The sequence below is a fragment of the Neofelis nebulosa genome, chromosome 16, assembly GCF_028018385.1.
Source record: "Neofelis nebulosa isolate mNeoNeb1 chromosome 16, mNeoNeb1.pri, whole genome shotgun sequence".
Lineage (NCBI taxonomy): Eukaryota > Metazoa > Chordata > Mammalia > Carnivora > Felidae > Neofelis > Neofelis nebulosa.
Genome location: NC_080797.1, coordinates 63,976,481 through 63,992,633, shown reverse-complemented (window position 1 = coordinate 63,992,633; position 16,153 = coordinate 63,976,481). Strand labels below are relative to the sequence as shown.

At 47.6% G+C, this 16,153-nt stretch overlaps 1 protein-coding gene across 4 annotated transcripts in view; it reads left to right on the top strand.

The window, feature by feature from the left end:
* SLC43A2 (solute carrier family 43 member 2) overlaps window positions 1-16,153 on the top strand; it is a 40,422-nt gene that overhangs the window by 12,049 nt on the left and 12,220 nt on the right. For all 4 annotated transcript variants that reach the window (XM_058705618.1, XM_058705617.1, XM_058705616.1 and 1 more), the window contains exons 5-6: window positions 795-871; window positions 15,009-15,101. In XM_058705618.1, the coding sequence (XP_058561601.1) occupies window positions 795-871; window positions 15,009-15,101 (170 nt within the window). The remainder of the gene's footprint in view (window positions 1-794; window positions 872-15,008; window positions 15,102-16,153) is intronic.

Below are 16,153 nucleotides of genomic sequence, written 5' to 3'. Positions count from 1 at the left end.
GGCAGCCTAGGCCAGCACTGTGGAGTTGGCTTAAAAGCTGGGGCATCTAGGGGGCGCCTGGGTGGCTCGGTCGGTTAAGCGTCCGACTTCGGCTCAAGTCACCATCTCATGGTTCGTGGGTTCGAGCCCTGCTTCAGGCTGGGTGCTGACAGCTCAGAGCCTGGAGCCTGCTTTGGATTCTGTGTCTCCCTCTCTCTCTGCCCCTCCCCTGCTCGCACTCTGCCTGTCTCTCTCTCAATTTAAAAAAAAAATTAAAAAAAAAAAAAGAAGCTGGGACACCTGACTGGCTCAGTCAGAAGAGCGTACAACTCTTGATCTCAGGTAGTGAGTTCAAGCCTCATGTTGGGCATAGAGCCTACATTTTTAAAAAATGGCTTAGAATCCAACTGGTCCCCAACCCTGTTTAGGTGGAGCTGTTGCTTCAAAGACTTTCAGAACAAACACCAAAATAGAACTTGGGTTTCATCAAAATCTTAGCTGGGCTCATCTACTGATTTTTGAAGACCCGTATTTTTGGTTTCGGTGAAACAGCTTCTTTGGGCCTCTGGCTTGCTCTAAGGTTAATGGAGAAAGGAGGGGTGGCGTCAGACCTTTAGCAGGAGTCCAAGTCCTGTAAAATCAAAGAGGAGGGTGGTGAGGAGGAAGAGGCTGTTCCAGCTCCCCCTCCCCGGGTGTCCGGCGCTAGCCCCCGATGGCCCGTCATCCATTCTGCTTGCTCTCTGCGAGGCAGTGGGCCAGGCCTCCCTGAAGCTCAGCCGTGGTTCCCGGCTGATGAGCCTTCTGTTTCCTTCCAGCTCTGTCTGTGCTCATCTTCATCGCCCTGTCTCTGAATGGCTTTGGTGGGATGTGCATGACTTTCACCTCGTTAACAGTAAGTATTGATTTTTTAACGCTCTCTCGTGAATCTGAGGCAGCTTTTGTTGGCTTCAGTTGCCCTGCTTTCCGTTGGCCTACCTGCGCCTGGACATCCCAAGCAGGAGAGGCTGCTGGTGATGAAGCGGCCTAGCAGCAAAGCCAGTCATGGCCTCCCGGGCTGGGAGGTTCCGGAGGTGGGCCCGAAGGCAGCAGAGCACGGCTCTCAGAGTGAGCCCATCCCCTGCCTTCTGATCTTGGCTTAGGTACCCAGGAAGCTACCTCACTAGCCACGTACCCAGAGAAGACAGGAGCAGGAGGGAAAAAAGCTGCTGCCCACTTTCTTTCCTCTCCTTTTCCATGGCAACTCTGGCTAATAGTGCACTCTAGAAACAATCCTCCCTTGGAATCTCCTCGCCCTTCACCATTGCCTTTGTCCAGAATGGAATGGAAAACTCAGGGGAGTACCCGGCTGCGTCTCTTCTTGGTTTTCTACATGCCAGGGCACAGCGAGCTGACCTGAGGAGGGAGATATTTTCTTGGGATGCTTGAGCGCCTACCTTACCTATAGCAGTAGAACACCACAGAATGTGTTTCTTTTTGAGGTGAGAGTGATTGCAGGAAGGTCCAGGTTGAAAGAAAGAGAGTCAAAGAAGGCCAAAAATGTCTTCCCCAGGAAGACGAAGGGAGCTCTCTGCAGGCTTGCCCTTCAGAGCTGGCTGATGGGAAAGAAGTGAGAATACTACGTTTCTCAGAGAGATTTCAAAGTCTGGCTTGCCTTAGTTTCCCCTTGAAAAACTTATATGATGTAATATCTACTGTTGCCATTCGCAGGGCACTCTGGTTTCTGATTTCCCTTTCTACTAGTGAGTCGAGTCATGCTATTGAGGGGCCCTGGGACTGCTGGTCTTCTTGGAAGGAGCTTAAATAGGTAGCTGGCATCTCCATGACCCCTCTACCTGCAGGCTGTGAGCCCATGGCCAGGCCCAGCCCAGGGCCTATCCTGTTCACTTTGCCTTATTAACTTTGTCCTGGTGGGAAGGGGTAACCGTCTGGTGGAGGCACATGGAAATGGGGAGTTCAGAGAGATCTGTGTTGTGTGAGAAGGGCACAGCACAGGGCTGTGTATGTGGGATGCTCAGGGTGTGGGTGACAACTCGGGTGTGGGTGACATGCACAAATCTGGGAACTCTGCTTGCCTTGCCCTCTGTGACAGGAGGGAGATTTACTCTGTACTCTTTTGTGCATTTTTATTTCTGTTTTTTTTTAACCAGGTAGATTTTTTTGTTTTTAATGGATATATCCCTCTTTCTCTCAAATTCTCAGGGATACCGAAACTATAAGAAATATATCAAAAGTGTCCAAAGTACACAAGTCCCACTAAGTTGTGTAAATTGTGAAACAAGAGTCATGGTTCTGTTTGTTCTTTGACAGAGTGAAAATGACCAATTTTTTTTTATCAACATGAAAATTAAAAACCTGGCATCATCTCCATTACTTAAGTCAGGCTGTGCCTATGTTATGGCAGTTCTGAGTTTTGGGATAAAAACAAAAGATGGGCCTTGAACATCAGTAGTTTATGCTCTGAGACAGAGAAGGGTGCTCTATTGTAATCAAGCATAAGACACGTGGATAAAGACGACCACACCATGAATCACCTTTAAGAAAGCCTTTAGGGGCACCTGGCTGGCTCAGTTGGTAGAGCATGTGACTCTTGATCTCGGGGTCATGAGTTTGAGCCCCAGGTTGGGGGTAGAGATTACTTAAAACAAAAAAAAGAAAAACCTTTTTTTTTTTTTTTTTCAACGTTTTTTATTTTTGGGACAGAGAGAGACAGAGCATGAACGGGGGAGGGGCAGAGAGAGAGGGAGACACAGAATCGGAAACAGGCTCCAGGCTCCGAGCCATCGGCCCAGAGCCCGACGCGGGGCTCGAACTCACGGACCGCGAGATCGTGACCTGGCTGAAGTCGGACGCTTAACCGACGGTGCCACCCAGGCGCCCCAAGAAAAACCTTTAAAATGAGCTTGTGGTTGTTATCAAGGAACATTTAGGGGAGGCTAGTAGGCTTATAAGGATTTATTTTCTGAATGTTTTTTATGATTATAAACAAAAATGTTTTTATGTTAACAAGTCAATATTTTAAGGGCACCTGGATGGTTCAGTTGGTTGAGCATCGACTTTGCAAAGCTCAGGTCATGATCTCGTGGTTCGTGAGTTCAAGCCCTGAGTCAGGCTCTGTGCTGACAGCCTGGAGCCTGCTTCGGATCCTGTGTCTTCCTCTCTTTCTGCCCCTCCCCCACTTGTGCTCAAACCCCCCCCCCCAAAAAAAAATAATAAATGTTAAAAAAATTTTTTAAGTCAATATTTTGGAAATATATACTGTAAAATTCTCTAAGTACACCTTCATCAGCTTAGACTGTATCTTTTCAGTATTTAAAAAAAATCTGTGCCTGGGTGGCTCAACTGGTTGAGCATCCAACTCTGTTTTGGCTCAGATCATGATCCCAGAGTTGTGCGATCGAGTCCTGCCTCCGGCTCAGCACTGAGCATGGAGCCTGCTTGAGATTCTCTCTCTGTCTCTGCCCCTCCCCTGCTTGCGCACGCACTCTCTCTTATAGATAAACAAACAAATCTGTATATACCCGTGTTATTTTTTTAAAAAGGCTGGTACAGCTTGCCTTTTTCAGTTAATATATCTTTCACATGTTTTTCTGCTGGCACTTAGAAATCTGCCTTATTGTTTTAAACTTTAGAGATCTACTCATTGTGAAATAGTTCTATATTGTGTAATATAGATGTACCATGATTTATTTAACCAGTTTCCTGCTAATGGACACTTGGGTTGGTCCCCAGTATTTCTAAACTTTTTTTTTTTTTAATGTTGTTATTTATTTTTGAGAGAGAGAGAGAGAGAGGGAGAGAGACAGAGCTCAAGAGGGAGACACAGAATCCGAAGCTCCAGGCTCCGAGCTGTCAGCACAGAGCCCGACGCGGGGCTCAAACTCACAAACCGCGAGATCATGACCTGAGCCAAAGTCGGATGCTTAACCGACAGAGCCACCCAGACGCCCCAGGTCCCCAGCCTTCCTGATTTATGATGATGCTAAGGTGCACACCCCCGTACGTATATTTCTGTAAAATAAACTCCCAGAAGTGGGATTGCTGGTCTTCCCCATACTGGTTCTGGTGGACCAGCAGGAGTAAGAGTGGCCCTTTCTCCACACCCCTTCCTGTGCCCTGTTATTAGTCTTTTAAACATTAGCCAGTCTGATCTGGTGAAAATGATATACCATGATTTTTTTAAATTTGCCTTTAATTGTTTACGAGGCAGAACATCTTTCCACCTCTTTTTTTGTGGTCTTTTGTATTCTGTGAATTGCTTCTTTGTGCGATTTGTCTGTTTTTCTACAGGGTTGTTGATCTTTTTTAAGTGTGTTTTTTTTTTTTTTTTTTTTAATTTTTTTTTTCAACGTTTTCTATTTATTTTTGGGACAGAGAGAGACAGAGCATGAACGGGGGAGGGGCAGAGAGAGAGGGAGACACAGAATCGGAAACAGGCTCCAGGCTCCGAGCCATCAGCCCAGAGCCTGACGCGGGGCTCGAACTCACGGACCGCGAGATCGTGACCTGGCTGAAGTCGGACGCTTAACCGACTGCGCCACCCAGGCGCCCCCTTTTTTAAGTGTTTTGTAAGAGCTCTTTTGTATATAAAAAAAATTAGCTCTCTTTTTGGAGTGAGCAAGGGATCTTCCCCTAGGGTTTTGAGGCCTCTGGGTGATCATGAATAAACTTAAGGAGGACTGTACACCCCCTTAAAGTTGTATGCAAGCAAATTGTGTGTGCGTTTCTCTGCGGGAGGGTCTGTTGCCCTCATCAGCCTCTAACAGGTCTGTGTTTTAACACAGTCCAAAAGCACTGTAGCGGGAGCACTCCCATTGGCTCCTCACCCGCCCACTGGGAGGTCAAAGGTACATAGGATACATAGTGACCAGGCAAGAAAACCATCTGATTGTTACTTAAAGCGTTTGGTTAGCAGCTGTCTGTTTAAAGGAGGCTGGTGGCTTGTCTCCTAAGGTCTCCATTCTTGTGTCTAGAGCAGGGGTTAGCACACTGCTGCCCCTAGGCCAAATCCAGACCACTGGTGGGTGTGGGGCAACCGATCAGGTAGAGGCCAGGTGGAAGCCAGAGGCGAGGGCAGTGAAAGAATTCACCCAAGGCAGAACAAAGGAGATGGGAGTTTATTGAATACACTGCAAGGGAGCAGTGGGTGAACAGCCAAGGAGAGACATCTGCCAGGAGGCAGTGGTGGGGGGCTGTAGTTAAGGTGGGGAGTGAGGAGTTATGAGAATGTATGCTCCTTCTTCGGCACCTGTGCCCAGTTGTAAGTGGCCCATTGGTCAGCTGGGAGTTATGGCTATTTTGAGGTGGGTCACCTAATGGGCCTGTTTGTACTCAGCCCAGTGGTCACCGTGCGCCCTTTTCCCTTACTCAGGTTTCCATTGCTCAAGCCTGTTGCCTAAAAGAGGCCTCTACAGTGTGGGGTGCAGATTGTAAACAAAGTTTTTATTGGAACATAGCTGTGCCCACTTGTTTACTATTGTCCGTGGCTGCCTTTGTGCTGTAGGGGCAGAGTGAGGGAGTTGTACAGAGACTATATGGCCTGCAAAACCTAAAATATATACTGTCGGGCGCTTTACAAGCTTTGGTGCAGGGCGCCAAGAAGCTGCTCAGTTACTATTCCTTGTCAGAAGGCAGGTGCTGCCCTCACCCCCTCATCCCCTCACCCCCATCCTACTGATCCCCCTCCTAGGTACATGGGCCAACTCCCTAAACACTTTCTAAGTCATTCCCCGCCTCCACCACTGCCCCTGGCCCAAGGGATCTCAGTGGGCATTCTCTTGTCCCATGTGGTCTCAGATGGGGGCTCTTGTGGCTGTCCTTTCCAGAATAGACCCCAAAAGGGGAATGAGAAGCAGGTCAGTGAGGACAGAGCCAGAGCTCTTGGGCAATGTTTTAGGGCTGGCCGAGGCTTCTGCTGAGCAGAGCTCAATCTCTTTCTGACACAGCCCAGGCCTTTAAAAAGCAGAACTGCCAAAATTGCCCCCCAAAGATGCCAAGCTAGCAGCACAACGGCACTTTCTGTTTTGTCTCCCACCCATGTTCTAATCTGGGGGACAAAGGAGTCTTTAGGGTCGCCTTTAGGAACTTCCTAAATCAAATCTCCTATCACTTCTTTGGGGCCGTGGATAATCACTCTGTGATAACCTGGGAATTTGGGGGAATGTGTTGCCATAGAAATGCTAATTTGGGGACTTTCTGAGTTCTAAGAAGTTTTGTGTAGTATGGGCTGTGGTATAAATAAAAATGACCAGGGGCTATGAGTGGTCACCCCATTGGTGGAGAAGAGGCCCCAAAGTTGGCAAAATGCCTTTTCCCCACAGGCCAGGGCGAGATGGTCAATAGTGCCTGAGAGGCCTGTACTCCTGGGTGATCCTTCCTTCCAGAGCGGAGGCTCCAAAGGGCAAGACTGAAATTCCATGCCCGTGGGCTGCCGACAACCAGAACTGACTTTCCTGGGTCCCCACAGCAGAGGGCCTGAACCTCGTGACATCCTCAGGGGAGGGTGAGGTCATTCCATGGGAACAGAGCACTCCCCGAGGTGCAGAGCCCAGCCTTCCCGCTGGACATCTGGACAGAACACTTTGGTCTGTTTGCCCAATGTCTAGCGTTTGTACAACCCTTTAACTCGCTTCATTGGCTGGAGTGTAAATACCGGCCGGCGGCTGAGGCGGCATCTTTGGGTTGCCACCCTGCGATCCAGGGCCCGGGGTTGCTTAGAGATGGGAGCAGATGCGACCAACATTGTGAACATATCTTTTCCACTTCATTACTCTGCCCCCTGTCCCTGTCGGCGGGAGTGGGTTCTGAGCTGGAAACCTTGCAGCAAAGTGGTTCCAAACTGTTGTCAGGCTCCTTAATGAAAAATTTCTCTGTGGGCTTTTCCTATTTGATTCATTGAAGTCTGACTTTAAATCTGAGGAAGAAATGATCCCATGGGAGTTGGGACTAGAGTTTGAGGAGAACAGAATAAATATCCCTCTTTAAATACCAAGAAGAGGTGAGGCAAAGGAATCGGGCACAGCAGTGAAGCATGTGCCCCCTGGTGGGGGGATGGGAATTTGGCGTTGCTGCTCAGCTGGCCCATTTCTACCACCAGGAGAAAATCCCCACAGCACCCCAGCCAGCTCTCTGGGAGCCCACTTTGGGAGGCCAAAGTGCCAGGTGAGCAGGACTTTCAGTGCCCGGAGCCAGCTCTGTCTTTTAGCTTCTATCCTGGGCCTTGAGAGCCCACTAACCAGCTGATTGCCACCGACCTGGGAAAAATTCACCCATCTGAGAGTTCTGCCTTATGAATTTGTTCACCATGTGACATGTTCGGGGGTGAACAGAAGGTGTAGTGGAGGCATCGGCAGGGCTGGCCCTGGCTGGGAAGGCAAATGAGGTGGTTTCGGGAGTGGAACCCCTCCTCCCCACCCCTACAGCAGTGAAGCGGAAAGGTGACCACAAGGACCTTTTCCTGGCAGTGTGTGCTTGGAGCTGCCCGGTTGTTTGGGGTTAGGAAATAGCCTAGCTTTGCTGAGTCTGCTTGTCCAGACTGGTACCTGGATCCCGGCCTATACAAGTTGTACAGGGCTCTGGGTGTGTACACCAGCCACCTCTGGAAGGGGCCTTGTGTCTTTTCCCTGAGGGCCAGGGTGCACCCTTAGCTGGTGGGCTTGGGGGGACCATGGATTTGGAAAGTCAGTTCGAGGGGCTATACGGTGGTCCTTCTGTCCCTGCCTGCCAGCCAAGGCCTGTCTTTGGGGCCCCTGAGTAGAGAGGCATCTTAAGGTCCTGCAAGGACGCTAGCCAGTCCTCACCATCACGGAGCCTAGGCCTCTGGGTCCTCTTGTCCAGTAGCCATGTTCTGTGGCCAGAACTCCAGGGGAGGGCTGCCTGCAGCTGCTGTTTTCCCCTCTGGGAAGGTCACAGAGCCAGGGCCTGTTTACAGTGCAGCCACGGGGCTGAGAATGAGTCACCACTGGTATCCCCGAGTAAGCTAGAGTGAGCTAGGCCGTGGGTTCTGCCCTGCGAGCTATTCCAGCCCCAGCCCTTGCAGAGACAGCAGAAGTGGCTATGGGAAGCACCCAGAGCGTGGGGAGGGGGCCTGCGCTCCCCACCTGTGAGTGCAGTTGTGAATCCAGAATCAGGAAACCGCTCCTGCTGAGTGTTTTCCCCTGTCGTCTGTCATTGTAGCCTGGCTCCAGCTTCCTACTTGGCAGAAGAGCTCGTTCTTCCCTCTCCACCTAGCGCTTGAGGCCCGCACTAAGGCACTCTGCTCAGTGCCCAGCCATCACTCCATCATCAGGGCTTCTGAGTAGCCATTATGTGCAGATGAGGTCATTTGGAGCCAGAAGGAGGGAGAGGGTGGGAGGGAGGAGACCAGAATGGGAGGAGACAGACATGAGGAGGAAATAGGAGAAAGTCCAAGGGCAAGTGCAAGTCTACTTGAAGGTGTGGCCCTGGACCATGGGGAGGTCAAGAGGTGGGAAGGAGCAGGTAGGTCCAAAAGGAGCATTGGAAGGGACGTAAAAAAAACTCTAGTGGGGAGAGCAGACAGAGTGCTTAATAAGGAACAAATAGAAGCTTGAGAGGTGATGGTAATTGCCCTGGGGACCAAACTCAGATTTCCAAGAGGCAGAGTAGTCCAGTGGCTATGCACGGAAGCTTGACCTGCTTTGAATCCCAAATTTGACCCTTACCGGTTTGAGGGTGTCCCTCGACTTTTCTAATCCTAGAGTTTTATACCCAACAAGTGAGTGTAAAAAGTGACCCTTGGAGGGGCGCCTGGGTGGCGCAGTCGGTTAAGTGTCCGACTTCAGCCAGGTCACGATCTCGCGGTCCGTGAGTTCGAGCCCCGCGTCAGGCTCTGGGCTGATGGCTCGGAGCCTGGAGCCTGTTTCCGATTCTGTGTCTCCCTCTCTCTCTGCCCCTGCCCCGTTCATGCTTTGTCTCTCTCTGTCCCAAAAATAAATAAAAAACGTTGAAAAAAAAAAAAATTAAAAAAAAAAAAAAAGTGACCCTTGGAACCTACCTTGGAAGGTTGTTTTGAGGGTTTTTAAGATAATACCTACAGTAGGTATTAAAAATGGTTGCTATTATTATGATAATGCTATTGTCTTATTATTATATGCTATTATGCTAATATAATTATGCCATATTATTATATATTATTACTTAATAATAAGAAAAATCATCTAATCAAGCTGCTTCTGGGCATGGCAAATGGGGAAAATCTCCTGGCAGGCATGACAGCTTTAGGAGGAAGGGAAGGAAGTGGCTTAAAGGAAAAACACAATTAGTATTAACACTTAAAAAATAATTAGCGTCCTTAGGGAAACCCTCTCTTCTCCTGTGCTTGCTATTCTTTTGTGACCACACATTGACATTGTCAGGATGTTTGTACTTTGGGGTTCATTGGTCAAGGTCACCCTTGATGTTCTTTCAGAGAGATTTCATCTGACAGAAATTCTACGTAGGCCCTAAAAGCTGACACACACTTTGACTACCTATTTAAATACTTCTGTTGATCAAAAGAACACCATGAACTAAGAAGAAGGTAAAGTAACTAAGAAGTTAAATGACAAACTAGGAAAATATACCTGCACTCTATGGACAAACCGTAACTGTCTTTAATATATAAAGAGCCTATATGAAATCAATATAAAAAGATTAACATCCTCATAGGAGAAAAGGACAAGTGAGGAATACAAATGGCTGATTTTAAAAATTATAGAAAATGTTGAAAGTCATTAGTAGCCAATAAATGTAAATTTTTTAGTTTCATTTTTTAGTCATGGAAAAATTTAAATATATACATGGTATTAGAATAGTATAATGATCCCATGTGCCCATCTTGAACTTCAACAATTATCAACTCACAACCAGCCTTGCTTTGTTCCTGTCTCTACCCACCATCCAGACTATTTTGAAGCAAATATTACTCATTCATTTCATCCATATACACAAAGAAATGGATTTTAAAACAAGGATGTTGGTAAAGTGGCAAATATTAAAAATAACACGAAATGCCAGAGTGGATACAGTGAAATAGACACTCTACTGTACTTCTGGTGGGAGTTATCATTTGGTGTAACTTTCTGGAGGGCAGTTTGGCACAGGATATCACAAAAACTTAAGAATGTGTATTCCCTTTTGCCTAATGATTCTACTTTTGGGAATTTACCTTAAGGGAATAATAGCTATGTGCACATAGGCTTATCTTTAAGAATGTTAATTAAAAAGGACTTGAATTCCAACATCAGAGAAGTGGTTGCATAAATTATAGACCATCCAGATAAGGAAATACCAGACAGTCATTACAAATTATGTTGAAGGTGAATACTAAGTTAGAAAGCGTTTATAGGGGTGCCTGGCTGGCTCAGTCAGTGGAGCATGCAATTTTTGATCTCAGAGTCGTGAGTTCGAGCCCCATGTTGGGTGCAGAGATTACTTAAAAATTAAAAAAATAATAACAAAAAAATTAAAAATCTTAAATAAATTTAAAAAGAAAGAAAACATAATATATCAAGTAAAAGGGAAAAATTGTAGAACAACATGTAGCATATGATCCCAGTTTTGTTTAAAAGCTACAGTTATTTTTTTTTTTTTATTTTTTTTTAACGTTTATTTATTTTTGAGACAGAGAGAGACAGAGCATGAACGGGGGAGGGTCAGAGAGAGAGGGAGACACAGAATCCAAAACAGGCTCCAGGCTCTGAGCACTCAGCACAGAGCCTGACGCGGGGCCCGAACCCACGGACCGCGAGATCGTGACCTGAGCCGAAGTCGGACGCTCAACCGACTGAGCCACCCAGGCGCCCCTAAAAGCTACAGTTATTTATAAGACAAAGGTTAATGGGAAATATATAAAAAATAGTTAATGGGTATATCAGGGGAATTTTTATTTTAAGCTTTCTTTATGTATACTTTGTTCCAAATGTTTTACAATGAACATACATTACTTTTGTAATCAGAAAAAAATAACCCTAATTTAAAATAAAGGATATAGGTGTTGGTGAGAACACTGTGTAGTGCAGTTTGACCTGAGGCTATACTCCCCCTAAGAATCGCCCTACTGACCAAAATAACATGTTGGGGCAAATTTTCTTGGTGTCGCTAAGAGTGTTCTAGGCAGGGAGAAGTTGGGCAGCTAAAAAGCCACTGTCTTTGTCTAGGTATGAGGGCAAGGGCCTCATCCATGGGCAGATGGGAAGTCAGTCCTCTTTCTCAGCTTCCTGTTCTTCCCTGCCCTGGATCTTTTCTGGGGAGAAGACTCCAGAAGATCAGGCCAGGGTTGTATGCTAGCCCGAGTCCATTGTTCTGTTGGCCTCTAGCCTAGGTTAGGATTAAGGCAAACTTGAGCTTAAGAAGGAAAAAGGCTAGCTAGCAAGCTGTCTCCTTTTTAAGAGTATTCCCAGCCCTGTTGAAAAGTTGGGAGATACCTTTTTGTGCTTCAAGGTGACTACAGGCAACAAGAGTGTTTTTCTGGCTTGACTTTGTACCAAGTAGCCTTTCCTGTACCGGGCGCTTGGCCTCCATGCACTCTTCTGGTTCGGTTCCAAGGCCTCTTTGATCGCTTTCTTCCTTTATTTCCCATGGCTGGAGTGGCATCCCAGGTTGGAACAGTTCCTTCCTTCCATATAAGCAGAACAGATCTTTGGATTCTCCCTGGGGCGGATATGACCCCAGAAATGCCTCCGCTGCAAGGTTGCCTTGCTGGGTGAGCCAGCACAGAGCAGCCCGAATATGTGAGCTCAGGAACAGAGGCATGTCCTCTGAACCGCAGCATACCTGGGAAGCAGGTGTGCAAAGAGTAAGATTAGGCACTTTTAGTAGTCACCTAGGTGTTCCCGGGCACACGTGAGTGTTCACATTGCCTCTGTTTCCTGCTGGGGGGAATTTCAATATGCTCTCTATCCCCCTTTGATCCTATCTGAGAAGCCTGAGTGGACAGAGGGTCCACTCTATGTCAGGGCTGGAAGAAGAGCTCTTTGTGTGCTTGGAATTCTTAGGGGAGCCTAGATGGCCACCCTGGCCCTATGCCATAGAATGGCTTATTGGCCATACACTATAGATTTATTCATTTTCCTTTTTAATCCTGGGACTCCAAATCATCTTATGTATCTTACTCATGTATTTTTTAACAGTGATGTTGAGACAAATTTACATACCATACAATTCACCTAAAGTGTACAATCGAGTGTTTTTAGTACATTCAGAGTTGTGCAGCCATCACTGTAATCAATTATATCACCCCAAATAGAAACCCTGTACCCATTGGCATTTCCTCCCTATTCACTCCCAGCTTCCTCTACCCCAGCCCTGGGCAACCACTAATCTATTTTTTGTCTCTATGGATCTGCCCATTCTAGACATTTCGTATAAATGGAGTCATACGATATGCGGTCTTTTGTAACTTGTTTTTTTCATCTCTCATAATATTCTCAGGGTTCATCCATGTTGTAGTAGGTATCAGTACTTGATTTCCTCTTGTGGCTCAATAACATTCCATTGCATAAATAGACCACATTTTGTTTACCCATTCATCTACTGATGGACATTGGCCTTGTTTGCCCTTCTTTGTTATTGTGAAGAATGCTGCCACAATTTTTTTTTAACATTTATTTATTTTTGAAAGACAGAGTGAGACAGAGCACGAGTGGGGGAGGGGGTGGGGGGAGGGGGACACAGAATCCAAAGCAGGCTCCAGGCTCTGAGCTGTGTCAGCACAGAGCCCGACGCGGGGCTCGAACTCACGGACTGCAAGATCATGACCTGAGCCGAAGTCGGACACTTAACCAACTGAGCCACTCAGGTGCCTCCCAATTTTTTTTTTTTTTTTTTTGAATGCTGCCACAATTTTGTGAGTCCATTTTGTTTCCATTTCTTTTGGTATATACCTAGGAGTGAAGTTTCTAAGTCATATGGTAACTCTGTGTTTAACTGTTTGAGCAACTGCCAAACTTATCCAAAGTGGCTGTGTACCATCTTATATTTCCACTAGCAGTGGATCAGGGTTCTGATTTCCTATATATATCATCGACATTTGTTATTATTTGATTTTTTATTATAGCCACCCTAGGGGGCATGAAGCGATATCTCATTGTGGTTTCAACTTGCATTTCCCTAAGATGAATAATACTGAGTGGATTTTCATATGCTTATTGGCCATTTGTAGATCTTCTTTGGAGAAATGTCTGTTCAGATCTTTTGCCCATTAAAAAAATAGGTTAGGGGCGCCTGGGTGGCTCAGTCAGTTAAGCGGCCAACTTCGGCTCAGGTCATGATCTCGCGGTCCGTGAGTTCGAGCCCCGCGTTGGGCTCTGTGCTGACAGCTCAGAGCCTGGAGCCTGTTTCAGATTCTGTGTCTCCCTCTCTCTGACCCTCCCCCGTTCATGCTCTGTCTCTCTCTGTCTCAAAAATAAATAAACGTTAAAAAATAAAATAAAATAAAATAAAATAATAAAAAATAAATAAATAAAAAATAGGTTATTTTTTTATTATTGAATTTTAGGAGTCTTTTATATATACATAGTGTATAGACACATGTCCCTTATCAGATGTATGATTTGCAGATGTTTTCTCTCTTTTGTGCATTGTCTTTTCCCTTTCTTCGTGGTGCCTCTTTTTTTTTTTTAATTTTTTTAATGTTTATTGATTTTTGAGAGAGAGACACAGAGTGCAAGCAGGGAACGGGCAGAGAGAGAGGGAGACACAACATCTGAAGCAGGCTCCAGGCTCTGAGCTGTCAGCACAGAGCCTGACGCAGGGCCCGAACTCACAAACCGTGAGATCATGACCTGAGCTGAAGGCGCATGCTCAACCAGCTGAGCCTCCCAGGAGCCCCTTGATGGTGCCCTTTGAAGCACAAAAGCTTTTAATTTTGGTGATGTCCCTTCCTCATTTTTAACTGTGGGCAAAACAGGCAGAAATGATGAGGGGCAGGAAAGGCCAGTTCAAACTGCCTGCACTCAGCAACAATGGATTGGCTCCCAGGCAGCAGTGTTCCGTGTTTAAGAAAACCCCAATGTGATTCTGGACAAATGGGAGAGGGGGTCATAGATTAGGTCCATATGAACAGCCTGAATTCAGTGAAGCAGGTTGGATAGCTACACAGAGAGTGATCTCGATGCTCTGGACACTGTGGACGTGGGACGGGAGAGCTTCACAGCATGGCAGTTCCGTCTCTTTGGAGGCAAGGGAGAGGAGATACAAACTGGCTGTTTGGGAGGATGTACTTTGCCCTAGGTCTGTTTGCCTCTGTGACTGTGTTGTCACATTTACTGTGCCTGGATTTGTGTAGAATCGCGGGCTGGGTGGGTCTTAGCTTTGAAGTTGTGGCGGTAGGCCCAGAATGAGCTGATAGGAGATGTGTGAGCGACCTCGCTGGGACAAGAGACTGAGTCTTTCTTGCCATCGGTCTCCTCCGATGCCCATCACTGGGGTAAAATGTGAGATGGAGAGGGAGGGCTCTCCTTGCACTTAAAAACCAGAAGCAGGAATCCCAGACTAGGCTGGCTCCCCTGTCAGCCCTGAGGAACTGTAGAATTCAGATTGGCACCTTCCAGAAGCTTACTGTCTTAGAACCAAAAGCAGCTTTTGCTGACATCTGGTCCTTCTGGGACACTGATATTTTTATGTATACAGTGACACTCTCATCCCCAAATAGATTCTTATTTTTAACAGGCTTGCTCCCTTTGAGGGATGTCTGAGGCTCCCGACTTTGCTCGCTGGCATCTCAATGAAACCCTGCAAAGACGCAGAGGCCCCTGGCATGAGCAAAGAGGAGGGACACTCACCAGCCAGGAAGTCCAACAGCTCAGAGTCTGACCCGGTCTCCGAGTTCTGCATTAATCTCCCCTCCCCTTATCAAACTAAGTCCCAGATGAAAAGCCGTAATTACCCACTCCCCACACCACCCCCTCAATGACACAGGAAGGAGAGCTGATAAGAAATGGAACCTGAGGATACCTTGATTCCTTCCCCCACGCCTCCCCCACCAGTCCGCTGCCCATTCCCTCAGCAGGTCTCCCTTGCTTCTTGTCTTTCAGCTACCCAACATGTTTGGTGACCTTCGGTCCACGTTTATTGCCTTGATGATTGGATCCTATGCCTCCTCAGCAGTCACCTTCCCAGGAATCAAGGTGAGGGTGTGACCAGCCTCACCCTCTTGTCCTAATGTCTGAGCAGAGCCCTCTCCCAAGGCTCTTTCAGCCTCCTCTGAAGAGGGAAGTAATTGTGGGTTCTGGGGTTCGCCCCTCCCACCACCCACACCTGGGAGGATGCACCTGGCCACCACAAGAGTAAGAAAAGAAAACCACTGAGCCATGGGAGACGGAAAATTCAAGCATATCACACAGGGTGTTACCGCAGGCCGCCTTTGCATTTCTGGGCTGGGGTAGAGAAGAGGGATGGGTGGGTTTGTCCCAGGTCACCCCACCCCCAGGTCTGTTGTTGTTGGGCTGTTACTCCTCATTAGCCAGAGCACTGCTCTTGGCTAAGTTGGTTCAGCTGTTTCCCTCCCAGGCAGGATTCTGAGCCCATGGAAGTCACGCAGGGTCAGGAGGAAGCAAACACCTCACAGTCTGTCAGCCCCGGCACCCGCTCCAAATACTGTTGCCCCTGCCAAGTCTTCGAAAGGGGCTTGTCCCACCTGTGGTCTCAGCACCAAATCAAAACCCCTTTCCTGCGATACATGGCGGGGAGGCCATGGATAAAGAGGAGTCGTAGACGCGGGCTGGCCACCGGGGAATCAAGGTACCTGGAGGGTGTGGAGCGAGCCATGCTGTGGCCTCCTAGGCGTTCTCACCCTTCCGGAGTGTGGAGAAGTCTACAAGTTCCTCCTCCACCTCTTCTTGCTGTCTAACCACTGGTCCCCTCCCTGGGGATCTGGGCAGCTGTCTGCCAGGATTCTGGCAACTCTTGTGCTGGAAATAAATGGTAACAGTGACAACAACGGCTAATGTGCTTGCTCAGCAGGCTTCCCACCTGCCAGGCCCTGTACTGAGCACTCTGGGGATCACATCTGCAGCTCCTTGAGGCTACAGGACAGTGTTATGCCCATTTCAGACAGGAGCAAAGTGAGACATCCATCTGCTCGTTGGGTGTTTTGGGGCACCTGCCACGTGCACCCTTCAAGGCACATCCGTGAACAAGGCTGGCAGGTTCCCGTTCTCAAGGAGCTGGACTAGTAACA